The sequence below is a fragment of the Leuresthes tenuis genome, unplaced genomic scaffold (genome assembly GCF_036924035.1).
Source record: "Leuresthes tenuis unplaced genomic scaffold, fLeuTen1.0.hap1 SCAF_2, whole genome shotgun sequence".
NCBI classification, from domain to species: domain Eukaryota; kingdom Metazoa; phylum Chordata; class Actinopteri; order Atheriniformes; family Atherinopsidae; genus Leuresthes; species Leuresthes tenuis.
The window spans coordinates 5,703,107-5,723,994 of record NW_027325356.1 but is presented as its reverse complement, the minus strand read 5'-3'; the positions used below and the strand labels follow the sequence as shown (position 1 = coordinate 5,723,994).

General features: G+C 40.7%; 1 protein-coding gene across 6 annotated transcripts in view; it reads right to left on the bottom strand.

Annotated features, from left to right (window-relative positions):
• The window catches only part of nav2a (neuron navigator 2a), a 108,035-nt gene that overhangs the window by 74,767 nt on the left and 12,380 nt on the right, over nucleotides 1-20,888 (bottom strand). For 5 of the 6 annotated variants that reach the window (XM_072379978.1, XM_072379980.1, XM_072379974.1 and 2 more), the window contains exon 2: nucleotides 434-551. In XM_072379978.1, coding sequence (XP_072236079.1) covers nucleotides 434-551 — 118 coding nt within the window. Of the gene's footprint in view, nucleotides 1-433; nucleotides 552-14,559; nucleotides 14,844-20,888 lie in introns of those variants that run through there. The other variant, XM_072379977.1, reaches the window with a different exon arrangement.

The following is a 20,888-nucleotide window of genomic DNA, read 5'->3' as shown; positions in this document are numbered from 1 at the left end:
GAACTTTGAAAACATAAGCGAATCAAAAACATCCCGTTAAAAACAAACAAAAAGCTAGAGTCTAATCGACGAATTCCACTGACAGATAAACACTTTATAGATAGAAGCAAACAGTGCAGATGAAGGACATTTTTCCCACATTTTTCCTCTGTTGATTTCAATATTTAATATTTCTGCATGAAAAAGTTCAGATGTCAGTAAGCATGTAAGTTGTTATGCAAGTTTTTCTTATGCATCATTTTGTTTGCCTTTGTTTAAAATACGAAAGGGTAAATAAGTCAAATCATGTTACATCATCAAAATAAGTTGGTTTCATAAAGGTCAGCTATATATTTCAAGATACTGACATGTTTAACTTTTTTTCCTCCAGCTACCACATGGTCAGAGCAGGCTTTACTTCGCAGATATTTCAATCAAATTAATGTTTCCTTACCTACGACCTGAATGATCTCAGCCAGCAACACTCCATCTGTAACGTCTGTTTGGAGGTCCTTGATGAGGCGCTTGTGTCCTGACTTGGCAAGGTAGTGGTTGGCCCAGTCCGTGTAGATCTGCGGTCAGACACAAATACAAGTATGGTTTTTCAGTCGTGAGCCACCAAAATAACATCCAGTCCAAAACAGGGGCGGCCCTGTCAGGTCATCCACGTGTTTCAAACTCCGTAAACACTTGAAAACTACAAAAGGTATAAGCGGTTGTAGCAAATTTACGACTAATAAAATAACAGCATGGTTGAATGGGAGGAGAGTAGCCCTCGTTCTTTTGTTGGGGCTCCGATCTGGCATATATCCGCGTGGTATTCAAATTGGGGCCATTGTGCTCAGCCAGGGCATTCATCTCGGAGCACACGGCGGCTGTTTTCAATGGGCCGTGCTGACATCACTCTCTGGGGACAGAAAAGACCCTTCACTGCCTGGGGGTAGGAGAGGAGGGGGGCTAGAGCAAGCATCTGAATAATCTGAATAGCTTCCTTCATAATTAGTTGCCAAACTCTCTCCTTTACTGCCTCACTCTCTCATCAAGAGTAGTGAGTTTCAATTTCTGAAGAGATCAAAAAAGGGGCACAGAGAGGTTGAGGGGAAGTCTTACAGAATTCTATTCCTAATAGAAGGGTTATATTTAAGAAACTGACACCTTGTGAATCTGTCTTTATGTGCAGCATTGTACAGACTTGTCTGTGAACGGCAGATGCCCTAATTGACAAATGTAACTTCAGAGTGCTTCCCTCCCCACGGGGATCTGAAAAATGTGTGGCAGCTCATCTACGTTTCCTTCAACATCTTCTTATTTTTCACTTTCAGCTCTGATGTAATTTTATTTCTTGAATTTCATGTAAACAAGCAGGATTTTTCAGGAATGGGATAGAAAATTTGATTAACCTAATTTCGAAAGAAACATTCTTTCTTGGGAAAGCACATTTTCTGGCTATGTACACATGCCGTGTACAAAGTTACACACTGTTCCAATTATTGAACCTTTTAGGGATCCATATACGAGAGAAAGTATGACTCTATAAAGCAGCTTAAAACAAGTACAGAAGTTATAACTCATGTTGATGCATTTCTGTATCTAAAATAAAGGAATATGAGCTAAAACACAAAGTTGCTACCGGCTAATGTTGGAGAAACATATTACTCCAAATTAGGGGCAGATGTGCTTTCTGACCTGCTTTATGCAAAAACTACTTGCTTCTGGACTTCACAGCAGAAACCGAACCTGCTATCTGCCAGATAAACTGGTCATAGACATGCAAAATTTCTTAATAAATGAGTAAAAACTGTGAAACTCAAGATCATCTTTTAGTCTTTAAAGTGCGACCAACAATAAGTTCAAGCTAATGCACTAAAATGAGCACAAAACAAGCAGGTTGAGGTGTGTGACTCTGTACTGACCCTTGATTCTTTGTGGTTGCACTGTAAACAGACCCAGAGCTTTTCTGCAACACTTTTCGAAAGATGAATCACTGCTTTCGTGACAGCTCACAACAGGTGTGCGCACTTCAAAGGCATGCAAACACACATGCACATCCGTACACTCATCTTTACACATGAGTTTAAACGCTAAAGTTTTATGAGAGTGCAAGACCACACATTAAATACAAAGAGCCCGAGAGCAACCTTTAAAATCAGAGAGGTCGCATTCCCAAACACAAACACACAGTAAAAAACGAAAAGGTCTTGAATGACACATTGAGCTAAAAAAAAAAAATCTTTAAGGACTCGGATTAAACTCCATCCTTTCAATTCACACTGTCAGCTGGTTGTGGAGAAAAGGAAGTGCCGTCTTAAAGAGCTTTTATGTGAGCGAGTAGGCTTTCTTTGAAGTAGTTTCGGGCAGGCAAATTGAGGGTTTGAGGTGTAATTAAAAACAAGGTGAAATGGGTAGCTGTCATTCACAGAGCTGAAAGCCACAAAGGGGTCAAATGGCCTGTAGGTAAGGGAGAGTAAAGAAAAGAGGGCAAATCCCGACAGGCTGCTTTTAAATACTGAAAAGATAACTTATCAAAACATGCCTATCAGAAATGTCCTTTATGACTCTTGCAGGTTAAAACATAAAATGAAAAAAAAAGAAAATTGATGAATTTCGGATCTGTAGTTTATGAATAAAAATGACAGAAACTATGAAAATGATTCATATTTGTAGTTTACATATCAATAATTAAATTACATTTTTGCAGTATTCACAGAATTGTCACCTAATCTGCTTCTCAGCTCAGCCTATTAGCCTCTTAGCATCTTTATTAGCCCATTTATCTTATAGTCATGTGTTACCACTCTTAAAAACTTTGTTTCCAGCAATAGTATGTACTAGGTATATTTCAGACAAAAAGCTTCTCAAACAGTGTATAATGCTTCTACAGCACTAGCTGATGCTGTACAAGCAGCAAGCAACTAGCTGATGAAGGGAGAGGATAATCATTTGGCTATTAAAGTGCTGATGTGCAGGAGTTGGTGAAGAGTAAAACAGAGTGTATATTTTGGACTTACATTCACTTGGTGAACAAAAACAAGACTTTGAAAAAAGTATTGTTGTGTATCTGTTTGTTGCAGGCTATGAACAGTTGGCTAACAAATTAGCCCAGCAACCATCCAACCACGCCAAGACAGGCAAATCCAGATTTTAAATGACTGTGATTGACCTTACTCATTCCTTAAAACACTGTTTGAGATTATCTGCTGTGGTTTACTTTAATTTGTTTTAGTTTTTCTACCTCCCAAATACACGTTATAAAACAGGAGGGAGATACATAAAGTTAGGCAACACAAGCAGACAGTAGCTACCTAACTGCAAATCCAATAAAAGCTTTTAAAAAACATTAGTCTGGCTAAAGCACTACTCCCAAAATGTGTCAGATTAACATTTCCAAATAATGTAGTCAGCGGTCTAATTTATCTTGCTGGTATACGCTCAGTTGGACTATAAATGGCCTTGGAGCTGTCCGCATGCTCCACAGATCCTGTCAAAGGCGCTGACCCGAATAAAACAGGTGTACACAGATAAAGAAGAAGCCAGTAATGGTTATAACTGTTTTTAATCTTCAAAGTAAAAGGTCAACTGGAAAAAGCCCAATAAACTGAAAGGGGGCATATCACCTCATTTAACAGCAACGTTCAACATGCCTCCATCAATAAAGTGATTCCCCTCCCACGCTTGTACACTGGAATGAGGACAAAAGTCCTATTAAAAGGCCTGAACAAGCTATAACTCGAGCTATAACTGTATCTCAACCTAACCGTGTGGGTAAATATACAGAGTGGCGTGGATATTAAAAGCTTTGGTCTTAATATGGCTGGTTCTGACCAGAGCACGAGCTCTCGTGCAAATAAATTGTACCGGCATCCGCTGAAATTAAAATGAAGAATGAAATGTAGGAGAAGCACTGACGTGGATGATCCCACCACAGAACAAATTCCTCAGTCCTCAACAGTCAGGTGCATCCAACTAAAAGACCAAGTTAATGATAAAAAAAAAAAGGCAATAATCTGAATCATGGAAGCTTAACCACACATTTATTGGAAACTGATCTAGGAGTCACTTTACGGGCTGCCGGAGACGTTGGACAAGTAATGAGCAAATGCTGATAAAATGCAAACATATAATCTGAGGGACATTTTAATATGCTATATCATTTGTGAAGAAGAGTACTCACTCCATATTGATTAAATGTCCATCTATCACACAGAAATGAGATGTTGTGGTTTCCAGTGCAGTCTCTACATCAAGGGGAACCACTCTGCATATTTAATGGGAAATTTATCCATTAGATGGTTAAGAGGCAACAATATGGGCTTAATGATTGGCAATACAACATCAAAGGATATTTCATTCAAATTACAAAGGTTGTAATTCAAAATGTACGTGATTCTGTGAGGATGTGTTTTTATTGCAAATAGCTTGTCAATGCAAACATGGCCCCAAACCTTTTCAGGTGTCAAAATGATGGCATTAATTTGTTAGGCAGTTTCTTATTCTTTTGATGTGTCCTAATCTAAATAAAGGCATCACTACTAGGAGTGCCTTGTCATGTTACCCAAATCAGTGCTTTGCACAAGCCGTATTCAGATTTCTAAAACTAGTCTACTAGCTGCAAGTATAAAAACTTCTTATTTAGACTGACATAGTTTTTTGGACTGATGTAACTGATTATGTGTATAGATTTCTAAGCATCGGGCTTCAAGGTGGTGTGTTTAGGTACTTTGACTTCCTCCCACAGCCCAAAAGCATGCATCCATCAGTTTTCTATACCCAATTAATCCAATTTAGGATGCAGGACCTATTCCAGGTCGTCACTGGGTGAGAGGCAGGGTACAGCCATGAAAAAAGAAAGATGGGCCTGACAATACCTCAGTTTTGGCATGGAAGTGTAAGCTTTAGATATCGCTATATGTACCTACCCTCTGATTATAATAATGTTCTCATATATTCAAACATTACAGAAATGTGTTTCTCTGTGTATCTTATCTTGCTCTCCAATACATGACTCCTATGTGGCAACACAGTGGACGTCAGTGATCTGTATTAGCCTGATTTGTGGATGTACAAGCATGTTTTTCAAAAGGGAACTCCCACATTTCCCAACCCTCTCCTCGTGGAATTGGGGATCTTTTTTAGGAACTGTAAATTGGTGCCAGAGTCAGGGACATTCCCGTCAGAGAAAGCAACATGACACTGACTCATTTACATGTTCAGGGCCTTATAGAAACTGTTGGAAGTAGCTTACTGGGCCTATTGGCATCCTGCGTATGTCAGCTTCATGATCAAAACATGGGCCCTCGTGTATCATGCATTTAAAAATTCCAAATTGATGTTTCTAGGATTATATTGTTGACTTTTAGCTTCCTTTAAAGGCTGTTGTAAAGTTTTAAACAGAGCAGCGGTACGACAGCTACAACTACTGCTCATTTTAGTCAAAGACATCAGCAGCCACAACATATTCAATGTTTCATGTAAGATCCAAAGTCACGGATGCAGAGATGTTTTGCTGTTAAGACTAAAAATGAAGTGGATGCTAATAGTGATCAATAGTAGCCTACTCCCTCTATCACTGTGCACACTCAGCTGGCTGAGCCTGTGTAAACAGTCATCTTGACATTTAATCAAAACACTGAAAACAACCATTCATGGTTTGTCGAGTTCCATCTACGTACTGCATGAAAGCCACGTTTATGCTCACATAATAATGTCCAATTTCAAGTCCCCAGTTCTTCAAAGCCTGACAACAAGCAGCAGTGAGTCATTCTTTCAGACAGCTGCCTCTTCTTTTCACACAAACACACAAATCAGCTGCACATCCAGCATCCCTGCTGCCCTGGCTTGCTGAGTCACCAGGCTGGTGTGCGATGCCTACAGAAGGGCATGACGCACACAGGCCTTCCCGCAGCGCACACTTAGCCTGATCAGACAGAGGCGGAGGGCAGCCAGGGCATCACACTGTCAGAGTGACCTCAAGTTGAAGGAGACATTTTGAAGACTGAATTGAGAACAGAGTTCTTGTTCTTCTGTTTTGGCCAAACTGCTCCCTGTAGAGGTGCAAGTTCGACAAATGTCATGACACGTCATGATTAGGGCGGATCGTGCAGCCAAAGGAACCAAGATCATGTGCTTTTCTAATCTCTGCAACCATGTCTGTGTGTGTTTTTGTGTTTACGTCTCAAGCTGCCAATTAGAGCTTTGAGCAACTCTGCTCTGTCATCTCTTCTGTTGTTTGCACAGAAACTAACTGAAAACCCAGAACCAACCCTGAAATATCTAATAAGGTTAAAATGATTTAATTTATTTATACTCATAATTGTGTAAATCTTCTCCTTAAAGTCCCAAACAAAAAAGGTAAAATCATTCAAGTTTCAAGTAAAAAAAATAGATCAGATTCGGTAAGTTACAAACCAAATATGATAGGTGATTATGATGGGATCTCATTCTCAACAAACCAGTCATTTCCTACCTAAAACTAAGTATCTGGTTGATGGAACTTGTTAAAAGCACAAAGAGACATAGAGCTTATCAAAGAGGCTTAACATCATATAAAGAGAGATAAAATCAATCAGTTCTGACTTAAACAAAAAGTGCAGCAGAGGTAAATTAAATGTAGCAGCTCGCCAACATGAGCCCTTCTCCACACAGAGATAGTGCTGTGACATTGCAAAGAAAACTCCTTCACTATGCTGCCTTTGCTCGCCTTTGTTCAGTCGTACTGACCAAATAGAGGTAAAAACTTTAAAACTAAAAAAGCACGATGGTGTGTTCTACCATGCCAGCTTTCTCTAACAGTGAAACATTTTGCTCTGTGGCTACATCTGCTGCCAGCTCAGGGTGGATCAACTTCAACCTCCTCATTTCACCTCCGCACCTTACAAACACAAAGGCGTGATACAATGAAAGCATAGACCTGCCTCTTTCACTCATTTTCACTCCAGTCCTGACTTTTTTTCTTCTTATTGTATTATGACCCATAAACAAGATTCTGCTGAGCTCCAGCTTATTGCCCAAACTCACTCTCCTTGTGCACTTTTATTAACAATTTTTTTTAAAGATTGCCTGACATTTTGACAAAATGTTACAAAGAAATTGCTTTAAATGTAATCTACCTGATCTGTAATGATAACAGAGCACCTTGTGTGTGTATATTTTTAACTTAATAATGATGATGTGGTGCACTTTCTTCCTTCATAGGGTTCTGAAACGGTTTCATTACTGAGAGCTTTGTTGAGGATCATTTAGAGTCTCCATTTCAAGCATGAAAATCACAAAGTAGTGGCTAAATATTTCACATTTTCTCATGACATCAAGCCACAACACCTCAGGTCTGTCCATCAAAGTTCTATGTCAAAGGCGCAGCAACTATTATGCTGAGAACTTAAGGACTATTAGCCTTATTACTTTCAGGGTTCAGTAAGCAACCTAAAAAGAACACCATTATAAACTAATCTACTGACATGAGCAAGAACCATAAAGAGAACACAGCAAGAGCTTTAAAGTGCTATCTTTCACAAGAAGCTTTCATAAGAAGCCAGGACATTAACAGTTCTTGTTATTTTTCAGGTAATGGCACTGAGTGCTGACTTTACATAAGACATGCCCTGATAACAGCGCTTTCTTCTACTTTTTCAAAGGAAAACTCTCTTTGAATGTCAAACACAGAGTCGGATAAGATGAAGGCCTCTTCCAAAGACCATGCTTAGGACATCCAGGGGTTTACAAGGAAGAACTAAATCCCAACAGTAAGCTTCCAGTCATGCATTACATTCACATAGTACCTGCTTCTGTCAGAGGTTTCTATAATAAATCCTGGCTGTTAGGGGAGATCTGGTTCTACTCCTGGCAAGTCTATTTCAAGCTGACCTTTCCTCATATATCTGTCTTCCTCATAAGTCCCCTCTGTTTAACATAACTGGTAAATTAATTCGCTTCATTACTACTTTACATGGTTTCCTCTGTGCTGTTCTGTCTCACTACAGGTTAATAAGTAAAAATGTGTTCAGGACAACAAGACAGCAAACGGACTTTGAAACTCACAGTACGGAACGCCTCCTTTTCCCCGCTGCTTTCTTACCACTTTGTAGTTTTCACAGGAGAAGCGGCTGTAGCTCCTGGCCGGCACCTTGAGGCCATCAAACGCCGCCATTTCACCTTGATGAAGACAACTAACAGGGGGAAGCAAACTAAAAAGTAGAGATTCCTAAACCTCCAGAAGACGAGAACAGTCTGTGCGAAGAGGTTCGGTTAATTGTTTGCTTACCACTGTCACATCTCCCTATCAGCGTCTTTATGGGTTGTTGCCTGTAGGAGCATGACATGCTTTACTCTTCTTTACATGCATCTCTCTTATCTCTCCTTCTCCCCTTTCAGACTGGTTATGAAAGCTTGAGACATCCTGACACTCTTGACCTCTCCCCCCCCTCGTCTGTCTGTCTTTCTCTGGGTGTCATTCACACCGTGTCTGAGTCAGGCATTCGGACTCAGTTTGTTCCTTCTGCTGCTGCAGAGAGAGATATCAAGCCCAGAAATGGACACTCCATACTGAAGAAGATTAGACTTAATCTCAAGGGTTGCAGTTTTTCCATGAATATTAAAGACAGTTTTTAAGACATTACACTGTAACAGCACAACCCCAAAACCAAAAATTAGTTCAGAAAAAAGTTAGATATTGTCAGTATTTGCTTTTTTGTTTCTTTTTCTTTTGCATTCTACAGTTTTAACGAGCATCTGTTATGCAGCGATGGACTGTGTCCGCTTGTTCCTGATCTACACTAAAGAATCGCATCTGCTCTTAATGCAGAGCTACCTAAAAGCCTGAAAATCCTCAGCATCTAATACTAGGTCACAGCCTTGTCCCAAGTGTATCGAGCTTTCTCCAGATTGTGTCATTTCATATTATGTTCTGTAACTTTAATAAGCTTGAGAATATTCTGTTGTCTTACTGTTAAACTTTTTGGGTGGACCCCTCCCTATCTAGACTCTCAGGGATGCTCTTTTTGGAATTTCCTTTTTAAATCCATCTTAAATCACAGAAAAGTTTTTAAAAGAGGTTCTCGATGGTGTCTCTGCTTAAATCTTGTGTTTTATTAAGAATCATCCAAAGCCGTAAACTCAAATCAAATCAATGCCATTGCAACATATTCTTATGTGACTATAACAAACTATGCCCATCTATGATGATACTCACCTAAAGTATGCTTTTAATACACTTCATCAGCATAAGGTTTGGTCATTAAGGTAAACACTTTGGAAAGCATGCAAAATAATACATTTTTACAACTCTACATAACTCGCTGTTGTCCCGTGTCTAAGACATACAGTACAAATGTGATGGATGTCTTTTTCTGACTGCAACATATCTCCTTACACTGACTAACATGACATTTTAGTGTCCTTCCTGCACACCTGGTGCTGTACATTAAAGCAGACAAGCGCACACTCACTGGCAAACGTGGGAGGTCTGAGGTGTCAGGTGGTGCTTTGTACTATGTTTTGAAACTTGCCATCATCTTATGTCATCAGGTGATTAAACTTTAACCAGTGAAGTTAGGTGCTGACATGAGCACGGTCCTGCTGCATGTTCATCAATCAACACGGAAGGAAGTGCCTTTCTATCATATGCATACTTGTGCTTTTGTAATAAAATCAACTGAATGAAGGCAGGTATGGAAAAATACATTTAGACCAGGAAAATGTATGAAGTGACGGTTAGAGACTGAATTGTACCCCAATAAGTTACCATTACTTGGTCTAATAAAGAAAAAAGAAAGTGAAAAAGGCCTTAAAAAAGAAAAAAAGAAGGCCAGGAATAGTAGAACTTTAATAATAGTCTACAGACGTGTTGTCTTGAGTGATGAGTCCAGATTTGCTGAATCTTTCGATTTTATCTTATGCAGATGATATTTTTTGGCAGGCTGCTGGACCTCTGCCCATCTTTACTTCTGAGAGACTCTGCTTTTCTAAGGTACTCTTTTTCATATCCAATCGTGTTGCCAATTAACGTAATTAGTTGCAACACGTCCTTTTATCGACCCTGTCCTAACTTTGATAGCTATAGGTTTTCAATCAATCTAACTTATTCAGCCATACTGCTACCCAACTATATTTTTTGATATTATGGATTAATGACCATTTTTCTACAATTTCTATCTACCAAGGCAGCTATATTTTCCCTTTACAGTTATCAAAAAGCAGAACTCTTCAGAACTTTGTTGGCTTAAGAGAATTATTTGGAATATATTAAGATGAACACATCTGGAGTCAGGCATTTACAAAGTGAACAGATCAGATCCTCAGTTAAAACCCCCGATCAAAATGGAAGCCGCAGCATCTAGATGTATGTTTGTAGGAACTCAGGGTCAACTCTTGAATTTTTACGATATTTCTTAGTCATTACAAATAAAATAAATGCCCCACTTTCCTGTGCCTTCTTTTCCTTTTTCACCACAGTTGCTATATTTTCTGCTCTCCTCAACATGACGGCTGAGCACTTTAACAACCTCCAAACTAATTGTTTAGTTCACCCCTCCCACTTAACTGTTTCATCAATAAGGACTCAGCATCTCTCTACGCTGCTGCAAGCGAAGGGTGACATGTGGCGACATCCCCTCTGACCCAGGATGGGCCATCTAGCAGATGGTTGTGGGAGATTGATGGATGGACTGATGGAGTCACTAACTCAATCTAAAAGAAGGATGTAGTGAGGGGAGGGAGTGGCAGACAGGTGTGATGTGTAGCATTTTCTCACTTAAACATGTAATCAGTGTTACTTCTCTCTGTTGTACCTACCAAAAAAACTCAAGTAAAGGACCAGTGAATGCCGGAAACTCCCCCGGCTCATGTACATCAAAACTGAGTGAAAAGAGCTGCACAGCTCTCAGTGGGCACTAGTAAACAGACAGATGGTTTCTGAGAAACCAATGTCTCTTATGACAACAGAGGACCACAGCCTGCTATGCAGTGCTGCTGCACTCTGCCATGTGTTCACTGATATTTTCAGTGCTCGACCACTTTGTGGTGGCTTGGTCAAACAGACATTCCATAATAGTTATATTGCTTGATGCACTATAATTGTACAGCTTGAAGGAAACACTGGGCTGATTCAACAATTCTCACATGAATGCACTAAAAACATATCTAAGAAAGAGGATTATAGATAGATTAACTGGAATAAATAACATTTAAAGACTTGCGTTTTGTTTTCGAAAATGCAAATGATTTTTAAAAATGTGTGTAATCACATTTGAACTTTTAATAATTTACTTGAATGACAATCTAAAAGGAACCTCAAGGAAGCCCAGAGCCAAAAAATGACAAAAATCCCATTTTACATCCTGGTGCAAAAGCTGGTGAGGTCATTTTTGTTTAACTCACCCATCTCACCTATAGTAAGACTTAAAATGATCCATTCGTATGGTAGTGTTTGAGTGACACAATCGATGTACATAGAGTCTGCAGGTTGTAGCTCAGATCGACTGCCAGCAGCTCACCTGTGGCAGCATGAACCCATGATGGCAAAGTCTGAATGCAAAAATCAAGGCTTCAAAACGGAGGTACACAAACCAGTCAGTGACACACAAACCAGTCAGTGACACACAAACCAGTCAGTGACACACAAACCAGTCAGTGACACACAAACCAGTCAGTGACACCACAGCAGCTTTGGCCATCTTTTATATACACTCCATGATCACAGCACTACCAACAACCCATGAAATTACTTAGGATGAGTATTTAGTGTCACCTAAGAAGCCTTTTTTTCTGTGCGCATCCTGAACAAGTCCAGCATACATACAGGAAAAACAAAACAGCAGAGAAATGGAACGAGTTACAATGTCTATACATGTTACATTCCTGCAGAGGAGAAGAACCACTAAAGAGGAGGCAGTTAAATTAAACATAAATCCAGATGTGAGAAATCAATTCAATGGTCATTAGGAGCATGTTCTCCATACAGTAATCATTACAACCTTATTCTCACTGAAACCAGGGTCATTCCTACTTCCTCACTGACAGCAGCAGGATAAACCACAGATGGCTGTTGGTCTATGGCAGTAACCCTCCACCCCACCCCCACCTTAGCCTACTCACACAGGTCTCTCAAGTGGCTTTAGCCCACAGAATGCTGAAACAGACCAGCTCTAAATAAGCCCTCATGTCTCTGCTTGTACTCTGTTTGGCACATGAAAGACATGTGGCTTTGTGAGGCCATACGGGGCATATGGTAGACCAAACAACTTGGCCAAAACTCTGCAGCAGGAACATGGGAAACAGAGTCTTACATTTGTTAAGCCATGATGCTGAGTGAGTACGTGCGTCTGTACATGTGTTGCAAAGTAATAAAGTAAAGTAAAGTAATAACAGTAACAGTAATGGTGTAATAATGCACCCATCTGGTCTCAGATTGGTGCTTTGGTTAGCGCTCAGTTAAGAAAATGGCACAGCTGCGCGTGCCCTGTAACAGCTTATCAGCATAAATCCTGACGTAGCCTGATGCACATGAGGGCACCGCAGCACACCAACTGCTTTCAAGGAAGGCTTAACCTGCTGGTAGAAGTGATTTCCTTTTTGAAAGAATTCTCAGGCTGCAGCTGCATCTTTTTACTTTACTTCTAAATCTGTAAATACGGCAGTTTATACAATTGTTCAGCATCTTAGTTAGGACTGAGCATCACAAGCATTGTTGCCTTTTGTGGCAACTCAACAGGGTTTGACTTTCTTATCCCAAAAGATCATCTTTCAGATTATTTTGAATGCAACATGTGGATGTATCATTTTGTTTACTGTAGTCTCATCAATTGAAATCTAGCCAAAGATCTTCACTGTAGCCAATCTCCGGTAATTAACCAAGCTTTCAGGTTGAAGAATTTGTTGCCCTATTGTAGAAAAAACTTAGAGAACAATGGAGATTAAAGCAGTTCTTTTTTGCTTAAAAAACATTACAAAACAAACATGGCAACCTAAATAATCATCATGTTGATTAATCTGATTCATCATCAGAGGGAGCTGAAGGTATGAGGGCCAATGTGGAAAGCTGGAGATCACCATTTTACTATCACTGTGTTTAGTGTCTGCCCAGTTAGACTGACATACAATGACAGAAGTTTGCAAACTGAAACTGGGTCTGCATCTTTTTCCCCTCACAAAATGTGTGCAAAGGCTGCAAAAGGCCATCTTTAAATGAAACTGGAACAGGGTGAATGTATCCAGGCAAAAAGACTAGCAAGTTAGATTTGGTTACGTCTTCATTAAAGCCGGAAAATTACTATAATATAGAAATTAACTCATCAATTAGCAAAAAACAACATTTAAGAATAAGTGAAAAACAAACGAGTAGTTTAGGTCATGTTGTGGCTGCTGTGTGCGGATGACACACATCATAACACGCCACAGAACAATTATATGCCTTAACTGAGAAAATATGGTTCTGCTCATTCTTTTTATCTGCTGTGCGCACACTGACACGTCTCCTGCAAAGATTAAACACATCAATCATGCATTTTGATTTGTGTTCTTTAGGTCATATATTGACGGAAGAACCATGACAATCCGATAATCAATAGACTTGGGTATGAACAGAGAGGATTATGGACATTGACTAAACTTCATAATAAAAAGAAAGGTCACTTTAATTTCTCTGAGTGTGCACAAATGTTCAGCAGTGCAATTTTTGTCAATCTCCCTTTCTTCTTGTCACTTGGACACAAACAAATACACGCTGCCTTTGTGGGCTACTAGCCTCCTGTCAGTCACTCTGTGTTGAGGTTAGTGGCGTATAATTAAACTAGTCTTCTTATCAGCTCATCTCTAGGCTCTGGCAATAACCTCCTCTGCTTCCATCTCCCCTTCCTCTATGGGCTCACAGGAGATGCAGATAAGAGCCACGGCTGAAAGAAAGAGAAACGCCGAAAAAGAAAGAGACAGTCTGTTCCAGCCGCTTGTGTTACATGTGAACCCAACAGGGTGCTCATTATATTAAATTACTTCTATTAAATCTGCTGCTTCCTACTTTTATCACACACATCAGCTTTATAAAGGCCTATTTTTTCTTCATTTGCTGGCACCACATGACCTATCTTCACCCGACTACCTCTAAATTTTATCTCTGTGTCCCAGATTCTGTTGAATATTTACCACCTCTGTGGCATATCACATCACACCAAACAGTGGGCAACAAAGCACTGAGACTGCCCTTTTACTCATGTTTTTGAGAAAAATAGAGATACACACATTAATGTGCTGAAAAAACTCGCTTGCTAAGGCCGTTTTAACTTTCTGTGCAGAAATCAAGTAAAGCTACAGTGAGGTGAGGGGAAAACCGCGATATCCCCTGTAAGGCTTTGAGCAGATGACACAAGCAATTTTTACTGATATGTAAAGACACAATGGAAAAGAAAAAATCTGTTGCTGTCCTGAATCTGCAGCTTCAAGTAAGAAGGATCAAGGATGTGAAAAGTGTACCGTCAACAACAACCAAAAAAAGCCTTTAAAGCTGTGATTTTGCACATTTCTTTCCATAAAAAAAATGTTTTAATTGCCACCTGGTGCTTGACCTTTGTGATGACCTGGAAGTATTCGACCTACCAGTTTCATGGTGAAGTTGTTCTGCTCCCAGCGGCACAACATCAAACTCATGTTGCTTCCTGCAGCTTCCTTTCTCAGACACACCTGCCTCACATTTAGGAGGACTACTGGGGGCCCATCCAGGCCCACACATAAGTCATTAGTTACAGGTTTGGATCAAACTGGACCCAACAGTGCTGCAGCAAAACATAAAAATCCACAAAGAAGAAAAATAATCCAAACAGGTGATGCAGGTTTGAGAAAAATGTCTTGAATGAGTACACCATGAAGATCCAGAGGAATGGTAAAACTGCTGCTTGCTCAAGCCCCAGCAGGTCTCTGTTTGCCTGGAGGGGGGGGGGGACTCCTTCCCTCCAGCTTCTCTCCACCCACTCTGGGACACAGAGGAGGGAAAAATAAACGCAGGAGGTGAAAGGCAAGAGGAGCTCCGCAGCCTCTGCTGCCGCTCTGAGAGGCAGCCAAACCAAACGCGCTGAGAGAAGGAGGCGGAGTGGTTCCCCCCCGCCTTACTTGCCCACAGCAACACATTGTGCTATTGCTTTTCAATGGACCATTGGTCATATGGGGAGGAGACAGAAAAAGAAAAGGATAGACCTCTTAACCTTTCTACTACCCCTCCCCCGAAAGACCACACGACCTATGGCAAAAGAAAGTGAGGAAAGGGGACAAAAAGGGACTGATCATTGAACTCTTGATAGCAGTTTATGGAGAATACACAGTGGGAAATGCACAGCTCAGAGGCCAAACCATCAAAACTCAACACTAACCATCTCTTTTCCATTTATTATTTTTCTAACCAACTTCTCGCTGTCAAAAAAGCCAAGTTTTATTTTCCCCAAACACAGATGGAGCAGCCCGCTCTCTGATCAGCCGTCACTCACAAACTCTGCAGCGGCTGCTTGTGCGTATTTCAGTTCATATGTACAGTGGGTTCATAACCTAAGTATTTATGTACGTGTGAGTGTGTGTGTGTGTAAGATTCCGCAGTACAGGATGCCCTCTGTTTGAGCACGCTCCAACCCCCTGTGCACACACACCCCACTGCCGACCACAAATTACAAGCTGAATTTGAATTTTGGGAAAGGCCCAAGATTTACAGAAAGTTCCCACAGTAGGGGGATGCCTGATCACTTCCAGCAGGCTGAACAAAAGTGCTTTAAGCTTTAAGAAACAACAATAATACAGAGGCCATGACTGTCTAAAGCAACGACCTGTGATATTTTCACTTAACACTTCAACCTCATAGCTGCTAGAAACTATAAAACCTTCAGATACAATAACCAGTAAATCATAAAATCATGTTTTCAGTCTGTTTACGCTAAAATTTACCACAAACAGAAACATGATGCAGCATGTTTACACTTTGTAATGTATGAGTTTGGTTCAAGGTTGTACCTGTGTTTTGCAGTGCATCTAAATGGCAAAATTCTGGTCAGTGAGAAATTAAACCAAGCGGACACTCATCAACGGGACACTCTATACCCTGGAAATATATCCGAGTAAAATCTCCATGGATGAAATTGATTGACAGTGGCTGGAGAGTTTTGGAAGGCGTCATCAGACAGAGCCATGTAAAGTCAGTCATGAACAGCAGATGGATATAATCATTCCATATTTCACTTGAAAGACGGGAAAGTAAGGGTCAAAGTGAAGCAGTGGGCACTTTGATGTCCATTCGGCTGGCCTTGCACCTCTCTTGCACCATTTTTGTAGCCCGTTGGGTACAGCATGGATAGCACATCTGAAAGATAGAGAAACTATAGGGAAGAGTGTGCAAGCAGGTCTGTGTCTACAACTACCAACCAACAATGTGAGCCACTGCATGAAAGATGGAAACAAGACAAAAGGTTTACCATAAAATCTTACTCCTCAAACTTTTACAGAGTTCTAAACAGCAACTTAAAGCAGGGCATAGCCTATACTATGCTGCACCTACACTACAGGAAACTACAGTGCTCTACTTAGTCTACCACGACACAGAAACATCATTCTCTCATTGCTCCCAATCAGCATTGATTTAATGCCATTCCTGCTCCACAAGCAGGGAATATGTCAGCATTTAGTGCCCGTGTTTAACAGTTTTAGTGCAGGCCTTCAACAAGCTCATTAAGTGCAGCCACAGTGAATGGGTTGAGTATGGTTCCTTTCACAGCCCCAGATAAACCACAGTGTATCAGGGACAATGGGAGGATAACCCCATCGTGGAGGCGCTTTTGTTTTGGGGGACCCCCACCTCTGTGCTTTGGGGAGGATGACTGGATGATGGTGGGGGTGTGATGAACCTGCTGCCTGGCCTCTCTGTTTGGATGCGAGGGGGGGGGGGGGGGGGGGGGGGGGGTGTTCAGAGACATATGGACTTGCTGGGGGACAGAGAGACATAGACAAAAGCAGCTGGACGGGAGTCCACTGTGGGTGTAATGGCAGACTGATTACATGAACTTTCTATGATCTTTTTTACATCGTCACACATGTGGTGTCAGAATCCGGCACATGCACCAAATTTCATGTTCACATGAGTGCTTAGTGCAACGTTTCCAGTGTTGTTTTCACAGCACCGGGAGTCCACAGTAAAAATGTCAATCAACTGACCAGGCGACACGAATGTTTTGACCGTGTCATGTGGACAGATTTGTGGTGGTTCACCCCATCTGTCCAAACAAATTGACTTTATTACCAACCATTGTAACCTGCAATTGTAAAACGGCACGTGTGTGCAGTTTGTATCCACTATCAAAGTAATACCTTCAATAAAAAACTACAATACCAGCATTAGCATATTTCAATTCATAGTATTTAAACTGATAATGTGATCATTTTCAACTCAGTTCTGTCATTTTGTCAAAGTTCCTCCCCCCAGACATGTTTTTAAGTATATAAAATCATTTTTCTATGCTGAAGGTTTTCATTCAATTGTCATACAAATCTGCAATGCCCTTTTTAAAATGGCACAAAAAAGAAGATATTCCAATTTCCACTATTTTAATTTCTTTCTTATTGAGAAATTTGGATCCACCCATCAAAATACTGCATCAAAAAGAGAAATCTGTGGCACACTGGGAGCTTTACATGTTTGAGCCCCAGTTTCTGATGAGGCTTCTGTGCACCTTTAACAGCGACTGACAGATGTAATAGAATGGTAAGTGTAGTGTAGTAAGGTAAGTGACGGTGTCAGTGGTTTTAGTGCTCCGAGTATGTTAACGCAAAGCATTACTCTCCATTTTTGAAGCTTTAGGTTTCTTTTGGCTTCCAGGCTTTTGAATTTGTATATATCGTAATGATCACATTTGAAAATCAGATGTCAAGGAGGTGCAGAGACATGTTTCATCAGAAGAATGTATAAAATAAAATTAAACTTCTCTTGTAACAAACTTTGCACAGAACTTTATCAGGGGATAAAAATTAATGGAGTTGTTGAAGGTGTTGAATCATCCTAAATGTTTAGCAGTATATTATTCCTTATTTAAATTCAACAAGATTCAACATTTACTCTAGAAACTCAAAGCCTGCCTGCACCAACTGAACGAGTAGATGCACTAAACAATGAGCACACACAGACGCATTCTGTGCACGCATAATTGCTCAATTCGATTCTATCCAGGTTAAAACGAGAGGAATAAAACAGCTTGAGAAACTCCCTGAAGCTGCGGGAGAGAAGCGCTGAATGGGGAGATGTGAAAATGCACTCTGTCATCTTTTCACAACCAGACACTGCTGACAGAAAGCCAAGCAATATTTCATAGCTGTTGTCATGCCTATTTACACTCAACAATCACATCCAACGCAGAGCACAGCTGGGAATCAAGCAGACCTCTGCACAGATTGAACCATTAAATATAAGGTAAGATACGATGGTTTCATATGATGATTTGCTCTATGACTAGAATATAAAATCCTACTGTGTAAAGAATTCTTTGTATTTGTAATTCAAAGTTTGCAATAAAAAGTAAATATTCCTTGAGGAAATATAGTGTATTTGCTGCTGCTGCTGCTGCAGTTCAAATGGAACCATGCTTTAGTTTCAACTTACATAGTATAGCTACATGCAGGAAGATCCATCAGTAAGTATTTTATAGCACAATAATACTTTTAAAATGATTCATGTGTGATAAAATCTGAATTTTGGCTAAATCTTTGCACCTAAATTACCATGACAGTGAGTTTCAGTGTTCCTTTAACTGAAAGATTCTGTTTTTACTACCATTAAACAATTAAATCCTTAATTTGGTGAAATTCGAATCTTATTTAAATCTAATTCTGATTTGTTGTATAATAATTTTCCTGACAATCGGACGTCACTGGCTCTCTTGCTGTCTCCCCTAAGGTCATAACATTATCCAAGCAGTGCCACGGCCCTGCGTAACCTTGGGCTATGTCCTCGAGGGAGGGTGACTTCAGCCCTGCTGACCTCTACCTCCTGGCCTCTCTTTTTAATTTTTTTTTTCCACCCTGGCTCCTGCTTCCAGACAGAGATGATGCTGATTGTATAAGCCAAACTGCCTCTGCAGGTCTGATTCCCCAGGGGGCGTCGCTCACAATGCTCCATTTGTGTGCGCCAACGGGCTCCATGTGACAACTGACACAAGGAAAGCAGAGAAGGAGAGAAAGCAAAGTGAGGAGGGCACCTTGGAGAGAGATCAATGGAAGGATGTTGACTCAGGAGAAGCAGATGCCCGGTCTTAATTAATATGGTTATGTGCTCAGCCATGACCTCACACAGGAAGCAGAGGGGACGACCGCACAGGAAGTGGAATCTGATCGAGGTGCATTAGGAAGAGATGAGGTCATACAACTGGAGCCAACTGCCATATGATCACACAAGTGCTGAAGAGAGTTTTTTGTTTGTTTGTAACTTCATTTAAGAGTCTTGAGTAAGTTTACACCTGATATTAACATGCGTCTTGGTAAAAAGCTGTAAAATGCATCAATCTATACTTGAGTTACAATGTAAATAAATACATTTAACTTTTCTTTAAGTAGGAAATGTTCTATTGAGATTTAAATCTTTTTTGCAAGGATGTCCTAACATTAATCTCTACTGACCATCATTGATCTAATTTCCAATCATCCATCTGTACATCCATTTTCTGCTGCTTATCTAGAATGGGAGCAACAGTCTGAGCAGAGATGCCAGGACGCCTCCCTATCCACTTCCTCAAGCTCTTTAAGAAGAACTCCTGAGGCGTTCCCAAGCCAGCCCAGAGATAAAATCTCTCCAGTCATGGACCTGCCCGAAGGCCTCCTTTGGGTGGGACATGCCCAAAAGAGAAGGCATCATGACCAGATGTCCAAACCACCTCAAATGGCTCCTTTCAATGTAGAGGAGCCACAAATCAACCCCCAGAATGACTGAGCACCTCACCCTATCCCTAAGGATGAGGCCAGCCACTCTTAAGAGGAAAAATATTTGTAGTCACTTGTGTTAAAAATCTCATTCTTCTGGTCACAGCTTGTCACCATCAGTGAGGGTTGAATCTCAGAATAACTGGTAAATCGACAGCTCTGCTTTACGGCTCAGTTCTCTCTTTGCAACAACAGATGGGTGCAGTGTCCATATGACCACAGTCACTGCATCAATCCACTGGTCAACCCCCAGCTCAGTTATTCCACTCATGAACAGGAACCAGGGGTGCTTAAACTCTCACTGAGCCGGCAACAAACTCAAAACCCAGAGTGGTCAATCCATCCTTTTCCGTCCGAGGACCATATCTTCAAGCTTGGAGGCGCTGCTTAATACACAGCTGGAAACCACACTGGAGGTTAAACTCTTGGTAGTCTTCACACTTCAGCAGTATCTATGCAGAAATGTGAAGAAAAGACTGAACATTACAGTACATTAAAACAGCATTTTGACAGTGAGAAATATTAGCTGCTTGGATTAAATACTCAGCTTCCAAGACAGGACTCCCCCAAAGTATTGCACTCCAGTTACAGCTGTTTTGTTCACCGTCACTGCATCAATGAACACAAACAAGGTGCGGGTGGTTTTTCGTCAATGATGCATCCAGTCCATTTGGATCCTGTTTTACACAGAATATTTGTTCTGGATCTTGGACGAGCAATAAATCCCAGCTGAATCCCCACTGCTTGGGTGAAGGCCTGTGAGGTTAGTATGTGGCGCTTCAGTATGGCCCAGGACACATCTGTGTTTACCCTATACGAAACTGTATGTATTATATGTACAGTGCAGTGTCAGCTAGGGCTGTCGCAAAACACTAATCTCATGATACAATACGATACACGGCATTCAGCCAACGATTCGATACGATTTGATTTGATACAATTTAATACACTTACATCATTTTCTGAAAGATTTTAAAGGGACAGTGTGA